Raw genomic sequence first — 18,673 nt, 5'->3', positions numbered from 1 at the left:
AAATAAGCTACATCCACAATCCACCCCTCCAAAGAAATCCTGTCTCCGGGGCTTCTTAGAAATGCCATCAGATCCAAGATCGGATCCAATGCGAAGCGGCAAATCCCCCCCCAGAGCCACAGAATGGCCCCCACAACGGGCAGCCAGCCCCAACATATTCAATTTTCCGTTCCTAAAATCTGCAGTCAATCCAGTGTAGGGAATATCTTCGTGATGCCCTAGCCCTGTGGTCACCAACCTTTTCTGATGTAAGCATATGCAACATTAACCTATTGAAAAAAGGTATGTAACAATGAGGTTTGTGCAGTAGGCTATAGGTTTAGTACATTATCACTGCATATGGGCTATTCTTGAATTGCCCCGCCAATGTTCTTCTCAGACCATTTATATATATACATATATATGATCACACTTGTAAAATATCAATTGTTTCTTTACTGGACTGATGGTGCCTATATCTGTTGGTTATTCTCAGTGCCGAGAGAAAGAGAAAGAGAGAGAGAAAGAGAGAGAAACAGCAGCAGAGAACTCCACTGAGTGCTGCTGATTGACTCAAAATGGGGCACCCGTCTTCGAGCTGATGGCAAAACTCGAGTCGTACTTCATTATTTCTGACACATGCACCAATTCATGTTGTTACTCGCCTGACCGGAGAACGTGAAATATTCCTCGATATTAAATAGACACAAGCTGCTAACAATAACGACGCAACTCAATCAATACACGTTGTATCGCGAGTGGATAGGGAGAGGGCGTTTTATGGCTTATAAAAGTATTCAATTAGTGCTTAATTTGAGCCGGATCCTGGCACTTCTCCGTTTTGGACTGTTTTGTTCAAGAAGCTATTTGGTCGGATCCGGCAACTCTTGTGGCATGAAAAATAATTGTCACTTTTTGTCATGTAAAAATCTAAGTTCATTCAAGTTGCCTCTTCATTAATTCTCCTGCCCCCACAAAAAAAAAAACGTAATGTTAAAAAGTAGATTTCTGCACAGGCATAGGCCTATGTGTGGCTGTGATTGTGTTATAGAAGCGTGCCTGTATCTCTTACATAACTAAAATGAGATTCACTTTCTATGATCTCTCCCTCTCTGCCCTGATAGACATGAGCCTGTATCTCTCATCCTCCAAAGTTATAGAATAACTGCTGTCTGTTCAGAAATGAATGGAATCATCCAGAATAGCCTACTACACCACGAGAAGGACTATCATTTAGCCACGGAGGATAAATAGCTCCTTTTAAAAATAGCCTAGCTGTGGATTGTAGCCCAATAACAAGGAATAGCCTACAGTCGGGAACGTGCGGCAAATCTGTCAGTGACACAAACAGCATGCAGACAAAACCATTTCAAATACAATCAAGGGAAAACACAGGTTGGAAAGCAAAATGCTACTGCTGAAAAGAGAAGACTCTATGCTGTAGGCTACCAAAATATTTGATCAACTTCCAGATAGTGTTATACAAAGTAAAACAATGAGCGAGGCTTTTGGCATGCGCACACCGGCCATCAACAGCGAGTGAGCTGCGCATCATTGGGTAAATCAGTGAAACTGGCATTTTTAGTACTAAAATGTCCTCCTCGTATTGTAGCCTACAATATGTCTCCACACACCTAGGCCTAGGCTTTTGATGGATTCAAGACAAGGTCGTTTTTATTGATGTCAGTTTGTCAGTGTCAAAGAGGCCTGCCATCTCTATCATTTGTGCGGTATTAAAAAAGATTCCGCCAAAGATTCTGCCAAAATGATGTAGAATTGCATGAAATACATTTCTAAAAAGCCACATTTTTCCCAGACCCCATGTGTGCAACTTCTGTAAGTGCCTCTACTCTACTGCTCTATGGCACTACGCAAATGCGACCATATGCATGCAATGCTGATGGTACCTCAGAACTCCCCCTCTCGAACTCAATTTTGGTTCCGGCACCTCTCAATTAGCAAATTATGCTCTGTTGTACGGATAAAAATGGTAGATTATCAGATACTCAACAAGGTCTGATTTCATTATTACTGAAACAGGACCCAAGTGGTAAATACTGTATAAAGATCCAGTCAATCTAAAAAATTGGAGGACCCTTACACTTCAGTGTTGTGATGCAAAAATTCTAACAAAGTTCATAGCGCTTAGAATTAAAAAGGTATTGTAGGATATTATTCATCCTAATCAGTCAGGTTTTTTTACATGGATGATACATTGGAGATAATATCATGCAAGTACTGGAAACAATAGAACAGTATGAAAAATCAGTCAAACCAGTTATGGTATTCGTAGCTGACTTTGAAAAGGCTTTTGATAAAGTATGACTGGAATGAATATTTCAATATTGGAGAATCTCTTATACAATGGGTTAACATTATATATAGTAACCTTAGGTGTAAAATAGTTTTAAAAAATGGCTACTTCTCAGTCATTTTTAAACTGTCAAGAGGAGTAAAACAATGTTGTCCACTATTGCATATCTACCTATTAGGGCCTTCGAACCTATTAAAATCAGATCCAACAATAATATCAAGGGCCTAGAAATCCAGGTATTATAAACAAAGGCGCCATTGTACACTGAGGATTCATGTTTTCTTTTAAATCCACAATTTGCACCCTTCCACATCCTCATAGATGATCTAGATACTTTTTCTAACCTTTCTGGATCACAAAAAAATACACCTTTTACATTACCGTGTACTTGACCAATACAACAGTCTGACAGTAAAGCAGACATACTCGGTTTTCATATCCCGAAAGAAAGAAGTGATCTCATTACAATATGTTTTAATAGAAAGTTAACAAACAGAGATTAAATATTGAAGCGTTGGACCTCTCACTGAAGGCTTCCATCATTCCAAATGTATACTTACATTAGCAGATTAGTAAGAATGTCTCACCCCATGTTCAAGAATATCCTTTTCCCCTTTATTCACTTTGGGTATTTGAAAAAAATAGCAAAAGTATCGCTATTTTTTAAACAAACCATAGAAAGTTGGTTGCAATTTCAGTTTAATCCACCAGAAACGACAGAACAAATATTCCAACAAATATGATGGTTAAACTAAAATATACTAATTGATCAAAAAAATATAAAAAAATTGGTCTAATCTTTGTAAATGATATCATAAATAGGACTGGTGGAGTTATGTCACACACACATCTAACAAAAATATATGGAAATGTCTGCTCTTCTCAAAATTACAACCAATTGCAGCATTACCGAAAAAATGGAAGAGGCAAGTGGAAGGGGGAGAAAGTAAGGAACTTGTCTGTCGGCCATGCATTAAAGACCAAAATGGTCTAAAGACATTTTTGATAAATAAAAAAGTATTCTAGTTTCATTTAAGGACCAAAAAAATTGACAGCTGTGCCATATAGATTGCTAAATAGTTGGGGAAATGATTATGAACTGATACACAAAACGTTGAGTTTTTCAATTTAAATTATTATACAAAATTCTTGCAACCAATAGAATGATATATATATGGGGGATACAATCATCCCAGCTCTGCAGATGTTGCTGCGAAGAGACAGAATCATTTGATAATTTGTTTTAGTACTGTCCATATGTAGCTTGTTTTTCGTCGCAGATTCAGGAATGGCTGAAGAATTGCAACATTTACCTGGAGTTAACTCTGCAAATAGTACTGCTAGGTGATTTAAAAAGTAATAGTCAATTCGTTAATAATATAATAATACTCTTAGCAAAAATTGTTATCTTTAATTTACAATATGTAGAATCTATGAGAATAGAAAGGTACAGAAATGTTGTGAAACATCACAGCACAGTTGAACATATATATGGCAAATAGGAATCAAAACTGGTTGGTGTTCAAAGATGGGAGGGGTTGCTGGTACCTGAACGGTGGGGTTGAAACAAACATAATATAACTATTGTAAACTATTCTGTGTCTGTAAAATGTATCACTTCGCGTTCTTAGGAAACTATGCAGTATTTTGTTCTTTTCTGTATTATTTCTTACACTGTTACCCCAGGACATCTTAAGTCTTATTACATACAGCCGGGAAGAACTATTGGATATAAGAGCAACGTCAACTTACCAACATAACGACCAGGAATACGACTTTCCCGAAGTGGATCCTCTGTTTGGACCACCACCCATGTCAATGGATCGACCCAAAACAACGGCGCCGCAGAAGGGGCAGACGGAGCGGTCATCTGGTCAGGCTCCGTAGACCGGCACATCGCTCACCGCTCCCGAGTATACTACTCACCAATGTCCAGTCTCTTGACAACAAGGTAGACAAAATTTGAGCAAGGGTTGCCTTCCAGAGAGACATCAGAGATTGTAACATTCTCTGTTTCACGGAAACATGGCTCACTCGGGATACGTTATCGGAGTCGGTACAGCCACCCGGTTTCTTCACGCATCGCGCTGACAGAGACTAACATCTCTCTGCTAAGAAGAAGGGCGGGGGTGTATGCCTTATGATTAACGAGTCGTGGTGTGATCATAACAACATACAGGAACTCAAGTCCTTTTGTTCACCTGACCTAGAATTCTTTACAATCAAATGCCGACAGCATTATCTACCAAGAGAATTCTCTTTGATTATAATTACAACTGTATATCCCCCCAAGCAGACACCTTGACGGCCCTGAAAGAACTTCATTGGACTCTATGGAAACTGGAAACTACATATCCTGAAGCTGCATTCATTGTAGCTGGGGGTTTTAACAAAGTTCATCTGAAAACAAGGCTCCCTAAATTTTATCAGCATATCGAATGCGCGACCCGGTCTGGCAGCATTCTGGATCATTGCTACTCTAACTTCTGCAACGCATACAAAGCCCACCCTCGCCTCCTTTCGGCAAATCTGACCAAGACTCCATTTTGTTGCTCCCAGCCTATAGACAGAAACTACAACAGGAAGCGCCCGTGCTCAGGTCTGTTCAACGTTGGTCCGACCAATCTGATTCCACGCTTCAAGATTGCTTCAATCACGTGGACTGGGATATGTTCCGGATAGCCTCAGATAACAACATCGATGTATACGCTGATTCGGTGAGCAAGTTTATTAGCAAGTGCATCAGTGATGCTGTACCCACAGTGAATATTAAAACCATACCCCAACTTGAAACCGCAGATTGATGGCAGCATTCACGCAGACCTGAAAGCGCGAACCACTGTTTTAATCATGGCAAGGCAACAGGAAACATGACTGAATACAAACAGTGTAGCTATTCCCTCCGCAAGGCAATCAAACAAGCTAAGCGTCAGTATAGAGACAAAGTAGAGTCGCAATTCAATGGCTCAGACACGAGACATATGTGGCAGGGTCTACAGTCAATCATGGATTACAAAAATAAAACCAGCCCCGTCGCGGACTCCAACATATTGCTCCCTGACAAACTAAACAACTTCTTTGCTCACTTTGAGGACAATACAGTGCCACTGACACAGCCCGCTACCTAAACCTGTGGGCTCTCCTTCACCGCAGCCAACGTGAGTAAAACATTTAAAAGTGTTAATCCTCGCAAGGCTGCCGGCCCAGACGGCTGGCTGGTGTGTTTACGGACATATTCAATCAATCCCTATCCGAGTCTGCTGTTCCCACATGCTTCAAGAGGGCCACCATTGTTCCTCTTCCCAAGAAAGCTAAGGTAACTGAGCTAAACGACTATCGCCCCATAGCACTCACTTACGTCATCATGAAGTGCTTTGAGAGACTAGTCAAGGATTATATCACCTCCATCCTACCTGACACCCTAGACCCACTCCAATTTGCTTACCGCCCCAATAGGTCCACAGACGACGCAATCGCAATCACACTGCCCTAACCCATCTGGAAAAGAGGAATACCTATGTAAGAATGCTGTTCATTGATTACAGCTCAGCATTTAACGCCATAGTACCCTCCAAACTCGTCATTAAGCTCGAGACCCTGTGTCTCGACCCCGCCCTGTGCAACTGGGTACTGGACTTTCTGACGGGCCGCCCCCAGGTGGTGAGGGTAGGAAACAACATCTTCACCCTGCTGATCCTCAACACTGGAGCCCCACAAGGGTGTGTTCTCAGCCCTCTCCTGCACTCCCTGTTCACCCAGGACTGCGTGGCCAAGCACGCCTCCAACTCAATCATCAAGTTTTCAGACGACACTACAGTGGTAGGCTTGATTACCAACAACGACGAGACGGCCTACAGGGAGGAGGTGAGGGCCCTCGGAGTGTGGTGTCAGGAAAATAACCTCACACCCATCGTCAACAAAACAAAGGAGATGATCGTGGACTTCAGGAAACAGCAGAGGGAGCACCCCCCTATCCACATCGATTGGACAGTAGTGGAGAAGGTGGAACATTTTTAAGTTCCTCGGCGTACACATCACAGACAAACTGAAATGGTCCACCCACACATACAGCATGGTGAAGAAGGCGGAACAGCGCTTCTTCAACCTCAGGAGGCTGAAGAAATTTGGCTTGTCACCAAAAACCCTGACAAACTTTTACAGATGCACAATCGAGAGGATCCTGTCGGGCTGTATCACCACCTGGCACGGCAACTGCTCCGCCCACAACTGTAAGGCGCTCCAGAGGGTAGTGAGGTCTGCACAACGCATCACTGGGTGTAAACTACCTGCCCTCCTGGACACCTACACCACCTGATGTCACTAGAAGGCCAAAAAGTTAATCAAGGACAACAACCACCCGAGCCACTGCCTGTTCAACCCGCCAATGTCATGCCCTGACCTTAGAGAGCCTTTTTATGTCTCTATTTGGTTTGGCCAGGGTGTGATTTGGGTGGGCATTCTATGTTCTGTTTTCTATGTTTTTGTATTTCTATGTTTTGGCCGGGTATGGTTCTCAATCAGGGACAGCTGTCTATCGTTGTCTCTGATTGGGTATCATACTTAAGCAGCCTTTTTCCCTTTTGTTTTTGTGGGAAGTTATCTTTGTTAGTGGCACTATAGCCCTTGTAAGCGTCACGGTCGTGTCTTTGTTTCTTGTTTTGTTGGCGACATTTACAAAATAAAAGTAACGTACGCTCACCACGCTGCACCTTGGTCTACTTCTTCAGACGGTCGTGACAGCTATCATCCAGAAGGCGAGGCCAGTACAGGTGGATCAAAGCTGGGACCGAGAGACTGAAAAACAGCTTCTATCTCAAGGCCATCAGACTGTTAAACAGCCATCACCAACATTGAGTGGCTGCTGCCAACATACTGACTCAAATCTCTAGTCACTTTTCTAATTAAAAATTGGATGTAATAAATGTATCACTGGTCACTTTAAACAATTCCACTTGATATAATGTTTACATACCCTACATTACTCATCTCATATGTATATACTGTACTCTATACCATCTACTGCATCTTGCCTATGCCGCATGGCCATCGCTCATCCATATATTTATATGTACATATTCTTATTCGTCCCCTTACATTGTGTGTATAAGGTAGTTGTTGTGAAATTGGTAGATTACTTGTTAGATATTACTGCACGGTCGGAACTAGAAGCACAAGCATTTCACTACATTCGCATTAACATCTGCTAACCATGTGCATGTGACCTTTTTATTATCATATTTTTTTATTTGACACTAGGGTTAGGGGAAAATAATAAAGGGAAATATATTACGAAAAAGGTATATATATATTTACAAACAATGATATGGGGGATTGGAAATGATGCAGAAAATTAAGCTGATGGAAGCCACAATCCATCTGCAATATTAAAGCTGATCTACCCCCCCCCAAAAAAAAATTATACAGTATATATATATATATATATATAATAAGTAAGCAATGTGTTGAATAAAGTGTTGACAGTGCTGAATAAAATCTTAAACATGAACTCACTCATAAAAACAGCAGCTCTTTGCTGTATTTGTCAGTCTTTAGTGATGTTTTTTAAAGATTTGAAATCTCACACAGTAGAGTTGACTATCGACTTTGCCGTGGGCTCGTGAAAGCTGCAGACCAATGACATACCGTATTTTCTGCAGACACTGGGATCTGAGCTATCTGATTGGCCAGCGGTAATCTGTGCACTTCATTTGGTCTCAGTGCCTCCTGCCGGGTAGGTGCAGTTTGTACCGTCAGACGCAATGAAATGGTTAAAAATCCATGGCAACCCGAAACACGTGCCGCTACCGCAACCAGCGCAAAACTAATAAAAAACAGGAAAGCAAGGCTATCGTTGGGTTTTTTTACTGAAGTATTTGGCGATTGACTAGGAAAGCCTTGGAGACCACTGCCCAAGTCCATGTAGATGTCAGAATAAAATTCTACTGGAGGTGTTGCATCAACCCGCGCGGATCCATCCGACAAGTCATCCACGCACATCGTTTTGGCCCCAGCCATAGGGCTCTCTACCGTAACAGTGACCTCTGGCGTAGCCAAAACTACTCTTTCCCATACTCGTACTGAACTCGGCAAAAAAAGAAACGGCTTCTCACTGTCAACTGTGTTTATTTTCAGCAAACTTAAACTTAATGTGTAAATATTTGTATGAGCATAACAAGATTCATCAACTGAGACATAAACTGAACACGTTCCACAGACATATGACTAACAGAAATGGAAGAATGTGTCCCTGAACAAAGGGGGGGTCAAAATCAAAAGTAACAGTCAGCATGTGGTGTAGCCACCAGCTGCATTAAGTACTGCAGTGCATCTCCTCCTCAAGGACTGCACCAGATTTGCCAGTTCTTGCTGTGAGATGTTACCCTACTCTTCTACCAAGGCAACTGCAAGTTCCCAGACATTTCTGGGGGGAATGGCCCTAGCCCTCACCCTCCGATCCAACAGATCCCAGACGTGCTCAATGGGATTGAGATCCGGGCTCTTCGCTGGCCATGGCAGAACACTGACATTCCTGTCTTGCAGGAAATCATGCACAGAACAAGCAGTATGGCTGGTGGCATTGTCATGCTGGAGGGTCATGTCAGGATGAGCCTGCAGGAAGGGTACCACATGAGGGAGGAGGATGTCTTCCCTGTAACGCACAGCGTGGAGATTGCCTGCAATGACAACAAGCTCTGTCTGATGATGCTGTGACACACCGCCCCAGACCATGACGAACCCACCACCTCCAAATCGGTCCCCGTCCTGTTAGTGTCTTAACGACCGTTCCACAGGTGCATGTTAATTAATTGTTTATGGTTCATTGAACAAGCATGGGAAACAGTGTTTAAACCCTTTACAATGAAGATCTGTGAAGTTATTTTGATTTTTACTAATTATCTTTGACAGACAGGGTCCTGAAAAATGGACGTTTCTTTTTTTGCTGAGTTTATGTATAGTATGATAGCACCAGCAGTTAGCTACCAACAGCTGGCAGACATGTTAACATTTGGTTTGTTTTATCAGTGTTATTTAGATGGAAGTCGTGAGCTAAATGCGGTAGCTCTATAGCTAGATAATGTTAGCATAGAGGTACAGTAGCTCTTTCACTTACCCAGTTCACTTCCATGCTCACTGAAGCCCGTGATAATGCTCAGGTGATAATGCACGCTCAAATCCACCTGCCTCATTCTTACAAATTTTGCCCACTTTTTACAATGTTTTTTTCAATCCCTGTGTGACCATGACCTGCTTTAGAGAAAACCTCATTATAATACTATAGCAATTGATTTAAGAGTTTTTAATTCGAGTTTTGTTTGGGTGCTCTAAGTTACTATTCTTCGTCTCGGGTGTAACGGCACCCTTGCCAATATATCCTCCAAAACACTGTCTTCTCAGGCCTTATCACTTAATTATACACTGAGTGTACAAAACATTAGGAATGCCTTCCTAATATTGAGTTTACACACCCTTTTGCCCTCAGAACAGTCTCAACTGTTTGGGACATTGACTCAATGTGTTGAAGACGTTCCAAAGAGCAGGTTTCTTAATGCTTTGTATACTCAGTGTATTACTCTTTAAATACACAGTATAAGTATACAGTGCATTCGGAAACTATTCAGACATTTTGTTACGTTGCAGTCTTATTCTAAAATTGATTAAATAAATGTTTTCCCTCATCAATCTACACACAATACCGCATAATGACAAAGCAAAAACTGGTTCGAAATTTTAGCAAATGTATTAAATAAAAAACGGAAATACCTTATTTGCACAACCCTTTGCTGTGAGACTCGAATTGGAGCTCAGGTGCATCCTGTTTCCATTGATCATCCTTGAGATGTTTCTACAATTTGATTGGAGTCCACCTGCGGTAATTTAAATTGATTGGACATGATTTGGAAAGACACACACCTGTCTAATTAAGGTCCCAGAGTTGACAGTGCATGTCAGAGAAAAAAACAAGTCATGAGGTCAAAGGAATTGTCCGTAGAGCTCCGAGACAGGATTGTGTCGAGGCACTGATCTGGGGAAGGGTAACAAAACAATGTCTGCAGCATTGAAGGTCCCCAAGAACACAGCGGCCTCCATCATTCTTAAATGGAAGAAGACTCTTCCAAACTGAGAAATTGGGGGAGAAGGGCCTTGGTCAGGGAGGTGACCAAGAACCCGATGGCACTCTAATAGAGCTCCAGAGTTCCTTTGTGGAGATGGGAGAACCTTCCAGAAGGACAACCATCTCTGCAGCACTCCACCAATCAGGCCTTTATGGTAGCGGCCAGACGGAGGCCACTCCTCAGTAAAAGGCACATGACAGCCTGCTTGTGATGAGTGATGAAGCTTAAAAATCATTATTTAACCCGTCTCATCCCCTTCATCTAGACTGATTGGAGTGGATTTAACAAGTGACATCAATAAGGGATCATAGCTTTCACCTGGATTCACCTATATCATGGAAAGAGCAGGTGTTCCTAAAGTTTTGTAAGCTCAGCCTATATCCATTGCTAGAACGATTGTATATGGTGTGGTATTAAGGTTTAGCAGTGTATATTAACCACACTGCTAACATTATGCTTAACCCTAACCATAAATTAAGACCAAAAAGTACATTTTTGTTTTTTAAGAATTTTTACAATATAGCCAATTTTGACTTTGTGGCTTTGGTAACTAGTGACAACCATTGAGGGATGAGCTCCGTGTATGAGTGATGCGATCTGACGCAAGACAATGGGGTAACAATAAAACACGTGTGTGTGTGTGTGTGTGTGTGTGTGTGTGTGTGTGTGTGACAGAACGAAATGTGAAATATAGCCTATGTTGATTCCAGTACCTGCCACAAAGCATTACAGTAAGGTACTGTGTGCCTGTGTACATATGAACTACTGTTTATACGTAGCGCTTTCCTCACGTGAAACCTGCCACAAAGCATTATGTGTACAATACGTTCATGCGTGCTTCTGTACATATAAACGAAATGTGTCTATTCCAGCATACCTGCCACGAAGCAGACCCTCCACATGCCGGAGTGCAGGGCCATCCTGACCTCCATGCTCTGGTTCTGCTGCAGAACCACGCCCTCCTCCATCAGCAGCCAATAGTCTGTGGACACAGCCACGCCCACCAGGAGCAGGCCGCAAGCCCCAAACACAGAGGACAGGAGCGTGAGTGCCCGCGTGCTGAACATGCTCGTCTGAGGGAGAGAGGAGAGAGGATAAGAAAGAAGAGAGAGATGGAGGTGAGAGGACAGGTGAGGTTTGGGGTCGAGTCGATTTCAGTGCAGCTAATTCAGCAGATGAATGGGAAAGCCTGGTTGAAATGGAGTTGGCCTCTCCCCTGGTGGGTTTTCTCATCAGAATAACTGAACAGAGACCAATTTACAGTAGAGGAACCACTTGGTTAGTTTTATCACTTGGTTAGTTTTAGAGGAAGAGAAAGCTTCTCCACGTGACTGAATGATCCCTTTTATGACATTGCTTCACGTTTCATTGAAGATAATTAACCAAATAACTGTTTTCTGTCTTCAACTCATCTTAAAAGAGAAACAGACAGTGTAAAGTGGAGGATTATCTGCCAGTGTCTTTGGATACATAGTGGTGACTACTGGTACATATCCTGTACATACTAACCTGGTTAAACCAAGCTGAATGTTGCAGTCAGTCAGTCTGGTTTAACTACCCCCCTGGGCACACACTGGTTGAATCGACGTTGTTTCCACATCATTCCGACGAAATTACGTTGAACCAACACGGAATAGACGTCAAATTGACGTCTGTGTGCAGCGGGTAGGCTATAGGTAGCATAAGCAGTGGTCAAAATGCAACACATGACCGCACAGCCCGCTATGCCAGTGAATGGGAACGACCTCACCGCCACAGAGCAGCGTGCTGCAAATTACAGGTGAGGCTCCTCCACTGATGACAGTGTGGCTTTACCCACTCAAACCGTTTCACTGGTGAGAAGAAAGAAAAAGGGAAAAACCTGCACGAGGAAAAGAGGAGGAGAGGAGGAGAGCAACTGTGGTGCCCGAAAACCAATGACCTCATCACCGATTTGAGATGCAGCACTGCACATTCATGAGTGTCACAATGGATTTTTCTCACTCATGATGACTCACCAGTTACAAATATTTGATATGGTAAGAAGCAGCCCCCCCCCCATCCTGTCTCCCTCGCGTGAATAGTCTACCCAGACCTTCAGAAATCCGTTGAATAAACATTGTCAACTCAAGAGGACAGTGACCAAGGGTAAAAGGAGGACTGTGTACGTGTCAAGATTCCCTCACAAGATTCCCTCAAGGCGACCGATGATGGTGGTAAGGAGGTGAAACCGTTAGCATCTGTTGTGCTCGGGAGTTGTGTCTGCAAGGTCAAACAGAATGTGAAGATGAGGCACGCCATCGCATTTGGATGGGAGCTGAGAAGAGGCTTCTTTATAAACAGTGTTGACTGTGAGTGCTAGACACGGCAGCCCGAGAGAGGGAAAACACCATTCTCAAACAGATACTATGACAATTTGCAGTAAAATGTCCGTCACACTACTGAGCAACCGAACCAAGCCAAACCAACCTACAGTGCATTCGGAAAGTAGTCAGACCCCTTGACTTTTTCCAAATGTTGCTATTTACAGCCTTATTCTAATGGATAAACAAATACCCCATAATGACAGAACAAAAACAAGTTTTTATACATTTTAAGGACATTAATGACAAATTCAAAACTGAAATATCACATTTACATAAATATTCAGACCTTTTACCCAGTACTTTGTTGAAGCACCTTTGGCAGCGAATACAGCCTTGAGTCTTCCTGGGTATGACGCTACAAGCTTGGCACACCTGTATTTGGGGAGTTTCTTCCATTCTACATTGCAGATCCTCTCAAGCTCTGTCAGGTTGGATGGGGAGCGTCGCTACACAGCTATTTTCAGGTCTCTCCAGAGATGTTCGATCAGATTCAAGTCTGTGCTCTAGCTGGGCCACTCAAGGACATTCAGAGATTTGTTTTCCAAAGCCACTCCTGCGTTGTCTTGGCTGTGTGCTTAGGGTCATTGTTACTGTTGGAAGGTGAACCTTCACCCCAATCTAAGGTCCTGAGTGCTCTGGAGCAGGTTTTCATCAAGGATCTCTCTGTACTTTGCTTTGTTCATCTTTCCCTTGATCCTGACAAGTCTCCCCAGTCCCTGCCGCTGAAAAAAATCCCCACAGCATGATGCTGCTACCAGCATGCTTCATCTTAGGGATGGTGCCAGGTTTCCTCCAGACGGGCGGCCAGCTCTTTGGCCGGGCGGCCAGCTCTAGGAAGAGTCTTGGGGATTCCAAACTTCTTCCATTTAAGAAATGTTTTGGTACCCTTCCCCAGATCAGTGCCTCGACACAATCCTATCTCTGGGCTTTACGGACAATTCCTTCAACATCAAGGCTTGATTTTTGCTCTGACATACATTGTCAACTGTGGGACCACAGGTGTGTGCCTTTCCAAATAATGTCCTATCAATTTAATTTACCACAGGTGGACTCCAATCAAGTTGTGGAAACATCTCAAGGATGATCAATGGAAACAGGATGCACCGGAGCTCAATTTCGAGTCTCATAGCAAAGGGTCTGAATACTTATGTAAATAAAGTTTTTCTGTTTTTTATTTTCAATAAATTTGCAAAAAAATCTAAGAACTGGTTTTCACTTTGTCATTATGGGGTATTGTGTGTAGATTTATGAGGAAAAACATTCATTTAAGATATTTTATAATATGGCTATAACGTAACAAAATGTGGAAAAAGACAAGGGGTCTGAATACTTATGGAATGCACAGTATACATAGTTGTTGGAACCGTTCTGAAAAGGGCAACGTAAAAAATAAAATATCCAAGCCTGCACAGTTTGGTTGGGGTCGGCACGATGTGTGGAAAGGGTGATAGATACCATCTGGCCTTACGAATGGACAAAAGTAAGAGTAAGAGGCATGGATCGTGGACCGGGTCAATCCCTCATGGATCATTCATTATGGGCTCTCACATTTTGAAGCGAGAAAAGAGACGAGAAAGAACAATTCCCTTGATTCTTCATTCCCTTGAAACACTCTGGACTTCAGTAACATGAAGAGACCTATGTTTCTCTAAGATGGGGCATTGGGGTGGATGAGATTCCCTTTGTAGTTAAAGCCTACAGAATAAACCACAATTCCCATGAGGCACCCATTACAGCTAGGCAATTTGGACATTCATCTATATTGCAATGAATTGCCTGAATTGATGTGATAATGAGAAATAGAATGATAAGTTTATAACATGAATTTGCACCACAGTTTTTTTTTATGATCCTTTAAACTACTACTACTAGTTTGATGGTTGGTCAAATCAATTGTCCCATTAAAAATTACCAATATTAGCAAACTTATTTCTTGTTAAAACTTCACATTTCTCTAGTATAGGCTACTTATCATATTGATCAGCAAAAAGCCTGCGTAAAGTGATGGGTGCGGTCAGTGTCGATTCTTTTTAGTCTATCGTCCCAGCTCTAGGCTCCACCACTTTGTGTTGGGACTGGGAGAGCTTAGGTCTCTGGGAGCAAATGTACGGAATGCCACTTGAATGTGGGGGGTGAATAGTGAATGGTGGCTTATGCTATAGCATGGATGGGGGAGGGAATCCATGAAGAGATAAATAAAAGGAGGGATCAGTAGAGGGAGAGTTTGGAGAGAGAGAGAGAGAAATAGAGAGAAGCTTCAAAGGAAAAAATGTTTGAGGTCAGTGAGAGTGTGGATCTGTCCACTAGTATGGTGCTGAAATAACAGAATAATAGAACGCTTAAAACTAAGAGAGAGAGAGAGAGCAAGAGAGAGAGAGAGAGACTGGCTAAGGGGGAATATGTTTGAGGTCATGGTTAGAGTGTGGAGCTGTCCACGAGTGAGGTGCTGAAATACCAGAAAACTAGATAGCGTAAAACCAAGGACACTATTAGCCTATAGTCTCATGTATGGGACCAAGCACACTACTGTACTGGGTCAGCTTCTTTTTTTTTTAGCTTAAATAACAAATGTCACACTTAATTAATTAGATAGGTTTATTCATTAAGGTAGTAATGTTGGGTCATTAGCATACAGGTGTTAATAAGTATGTAATAATATTAATATGTTTTAATAATTGAGACCTTCCACCAGTGAGAAATGGAGTCTGGGAATAGGCACTTTACTTGAGGTATTGTGCCCTGCAGCATGCAGCATATAGGGCTGTCATACGAATAGCATGATCCATTATCTTAACATGTCATGATGGGACATTAGTGGCGAATCCAATGTCAGCCTGCATGAAAACATTGGTGTTGAAAACATCACCACGTGTCATGACAAAATGATATAGCTTGACATGAACCGTCATAGCGTGTTATGACAGGTCTCGTAATTCTATTGAGTGTGTGATGACATGCGTGTAGGTACAGTCCAATGGGACTAGGCTTCTCTCAATGAAATGTGGCTGATACAGCGACTTTCAAGGACACACGGCAGTTTATAGAATCCAATAGGGAGAAATACTTGGAATACTATGGAGAGTCAGAGTGCTTCATTGTGCCGTTGTCTCCCTAGAACAGCATTGGATTAAACGTCGCAGGACAGTATGATGGAAAGAAGAAGGGATGGATGGGTAAGGCAATTTGGAGCGATCGTGGGTCAAGTGGACAAAGACAACTGCTGAGTGGTACAGAAACTACAACTCCCAACACCCACTACTCACTCTTTCTGACCAGCCCCACAGTTGATATTCCCAGCTAAGCGGCCAATGAAGGCTCAGGAAGGGTGTCGTTTTCTGTTGAGGCGGCAATATGTTCCACTGTCAGCAGGCTCGGCCAACTGGCATGAAGAATGCAGTATTTAAAGCAGGGACAGGAAAGTAGGTCTGACATCAGCTTCTTGAGTGAGAAAAACCATGCACAGGAGAAAGCACATGAAAAACACAGTAATGTACAGAGTGCAGTACATTGTATAAATGTACAGAGTAGTACATTGTATGAATGTACTACGGGGCGGCAGGGTAGCCTAGTGGTTAGAGCGTTGGACTAGTAACCGGAAGGTTGTGAGTTCAAACCCCCGAGCTGACAAGGTACAAATCTGTCGTTCTGCCCCTGAACAGGCAGTTAACCCACTGTTCCCAGGCCGTCATTGAAAATAAGAATCTGTTCTTAACTGACTTGCCTGGTTAAATAAAGGTAAAATAAAAAATAAAATAAAAAAAATGTACAGAGTGTAGTACATTGTATGAATGTACAGAGTGTAGTACATTGTATGAATGTACAGAGTGTAGTACATTGTATGAATGCACATAGTGTAGTACATTGTATAAATGTACAGAGTAGTACATTGTATGAATGTACAGAGTGTAGTACATTGTATGAATGTACAGAGTGTAGTACATTGTATGAATGTACAGAGTGCAGTACATTGTATGAATGTACAGAGTGTAGTACATTGTATGAATGTACAGAGTGTAGTACATTGTATGAATGTACAGAGTGTAGTACATTGTATGAATGTACAGAGTGTAGTACATTGTATAAATGTACAGTGTAGTACATTGTATGAATGTACAGAGTGTAGTACATTGTATGAATGCACAGAGTGTAGTACATTGTATGAATGCACAGAGTGTAGTACATGGTATGAATGTACAGAGTGTAGTACATTGTATGAATGTACAGAGTGTAGTACATTGTATGAATGTACAGAGTGTAGTACATTGTATGAATGTACAGAGTGCAGTACATTGTATGAATGTACAGAATGTAGTACATTGTATGAATGCACAGAGTGCAGTACGTTGTATGAATGTACAGAGTGTAGTACATTGGAATCCATGAATGATACAGAGATAACGAACATCAAATGTGCTCAATGAGGGAAGAAGATAAACCGTAGGGAGAGAGTGATGGAGAGAGGGGCGGGGAGGAGACATGTCTGGGAGGGAAGGGGGGGGGGGGGGGGTGGACATGTCTAGGGAAAGACCTTGGCCCCCCAAAAATGTAGGAGCATCCAAGAGCTCTGACTGAACATGCCTGTACAGAGCCAACTCTTCTTACAGTTACGGGCACCAACCACCATTCACAAATACATCCAGGATCTATAAACAGCCATGTCTGTTTTCTTTAGCATTATATGCAGAGGCATTGAAAGCTATTAAAACTGACTGATGGAGACAGGGATAACCCATCCGAGCATTTCAATTGGACACCCAGAGCCACACTCCCCCCCCCCCCTCTCTCTCTAGCTCTCCTCCTCCTCTCCCTCTCTTTCCTCCTGGCACCCCCCCCCCCCCCCCCCCCCAATCAAAAACTCGACACACACACAATTTTAAACATGCACATGGACCCAGATACAGAACAACTAGGCTACTGCAGCACACATCATATACCATCACCTTCCCCCCAGGTTTCACCAAGTAACAGGCATTACTTTTAGTCTCCCATACCAACTACATAACAAAATTGTCGTGATTCCCATTCCCTTCACACTTCCACACAGAGCTTCACCACACACTACAGTGCGCTGTTGCACTGCAATGAACAACGCTCACCAGTGGCAAAAGCGACACGAAAATGATTCTAATCATCAAGAAATGTCTTGGGAAGGAAATATTCACGAAGGTAACATTCTCAGAGCCTGCCACACGCACATCTTGCGGGGAGCGAGAGAGAGAGAGCGAGAGACCAAAGGCAGTATATTATGGAATGATTGACTTCTTTTTCAGATGTTTCAAAACCAAATGTCAGTCGCATGCATTTCCTGTGTGTATTCAGCTAGACTAAATAGATGCAGCAAATGTTATAGACAGACTGACTGTAGCCCACAACACACTGACAGACGGACATCATCATGAAACGTGTGAACTGCTATAACCCAAAATGAAAACTATGATGATGTATGATGAGACATTTTTCAAGACGGTTTATGAAACGAATGGTCATTTTTATAGCGTAATGATGACATATAAGCAACAGGCACTACTCACTCTTTCCGACCGTCCAAATTAATGGTGCAGCCGTCGAAAGATCCGCGCGCTAGGGAGCTTTGACGGATTGTGCAATTTTCCTTTGGCACCCCCCCCCCCCCCCCCCCTCTCTCTCTCTCTCTCCCGCTCTCTCTCTCTCTCCCTCTCTCTCTCTCTCTGACTCTCTCTCGTGTGTTTCCCCGTATCGCCCCTTGCTCCTCTCTCTCCCGCTCTCTCTCTCTCTTTTGCCACCCTCCTTTCACTCACTCTCTATTTCAGCACTGCGGAGAATAGGTTGAATGGGCTACACCGAGGAACGCGCAGAAGATGCATTGAAGCGCGGGGAAAGCGCCACACAGATCGAGGGACAGAAAGACCGCGGAGAGTTGCGAGCGGAAGACGTGCTACTTT

The 18,673-nt window shown here is 42.7% G+C and overlaps 1 protein-coding gene across 2 annotated transcripts in view; it reads right to left on the bottom strand.

Moving 5' to 3' along the window:
* LOC110496814 (voltage-dependent calcium channel gamma-7 subunit-like) overlaps nucleotides 1-18,383 on the bottom strand; it is a 31,708-nt gene extending 13,325 nt beyond the window's left edge. Inside the window, exons 1-3 of one of the 2 annotated variants that reach the window (XM_036952720.1) lie at nucleotides 18,284-18,364; nucleotides 16,016-16,190; nucleotides 11,285-11,480 (exon numbers count right to left, since the gene is read on the bottom strand). In XM_036952720.1, coding sequence (XP_036808615.1) covers nucleotides 11,285-11,474 — 190 coding nt within the window. In that variant the 5' untranslated portion in view covers nucleotides 11,475-11,480; nucleotides 16,016-16,190; nucleotides 18,284-18,364. Of the gene's footprint in view, nucleotides 1-11,284; nucleotides 11,481-16,015; nucleotides 16,191-18,283 lie in introns of both variants that reach the window. The other variant, XM_036952721.1, reaches the window with a different exon arrangement.
* Between the last annotated feature and the right edge of the window lie 290 nt (nucleotides 18,384-18,673).

The sequence above is a fragment of the Oncorhynchus mykiss genome, chromosome 18, assembly GCF_013265735.2.
Source record: "Oncorhynchus mykiss isolate Arlee chromosome 18, USDA_OmykA_1.1, whole genome shotgun sequence".
NCBI classification, from domain to species: Eukaryota; Metazoa; Chordata; class Actinopteri; order Salmoniformes; family Salmonidae; genus Oncorhynchus; species Oncorhynchus mykiss.
This window is presented reverse-complemented; position numbering and strand designations above follow the sequence as displayed.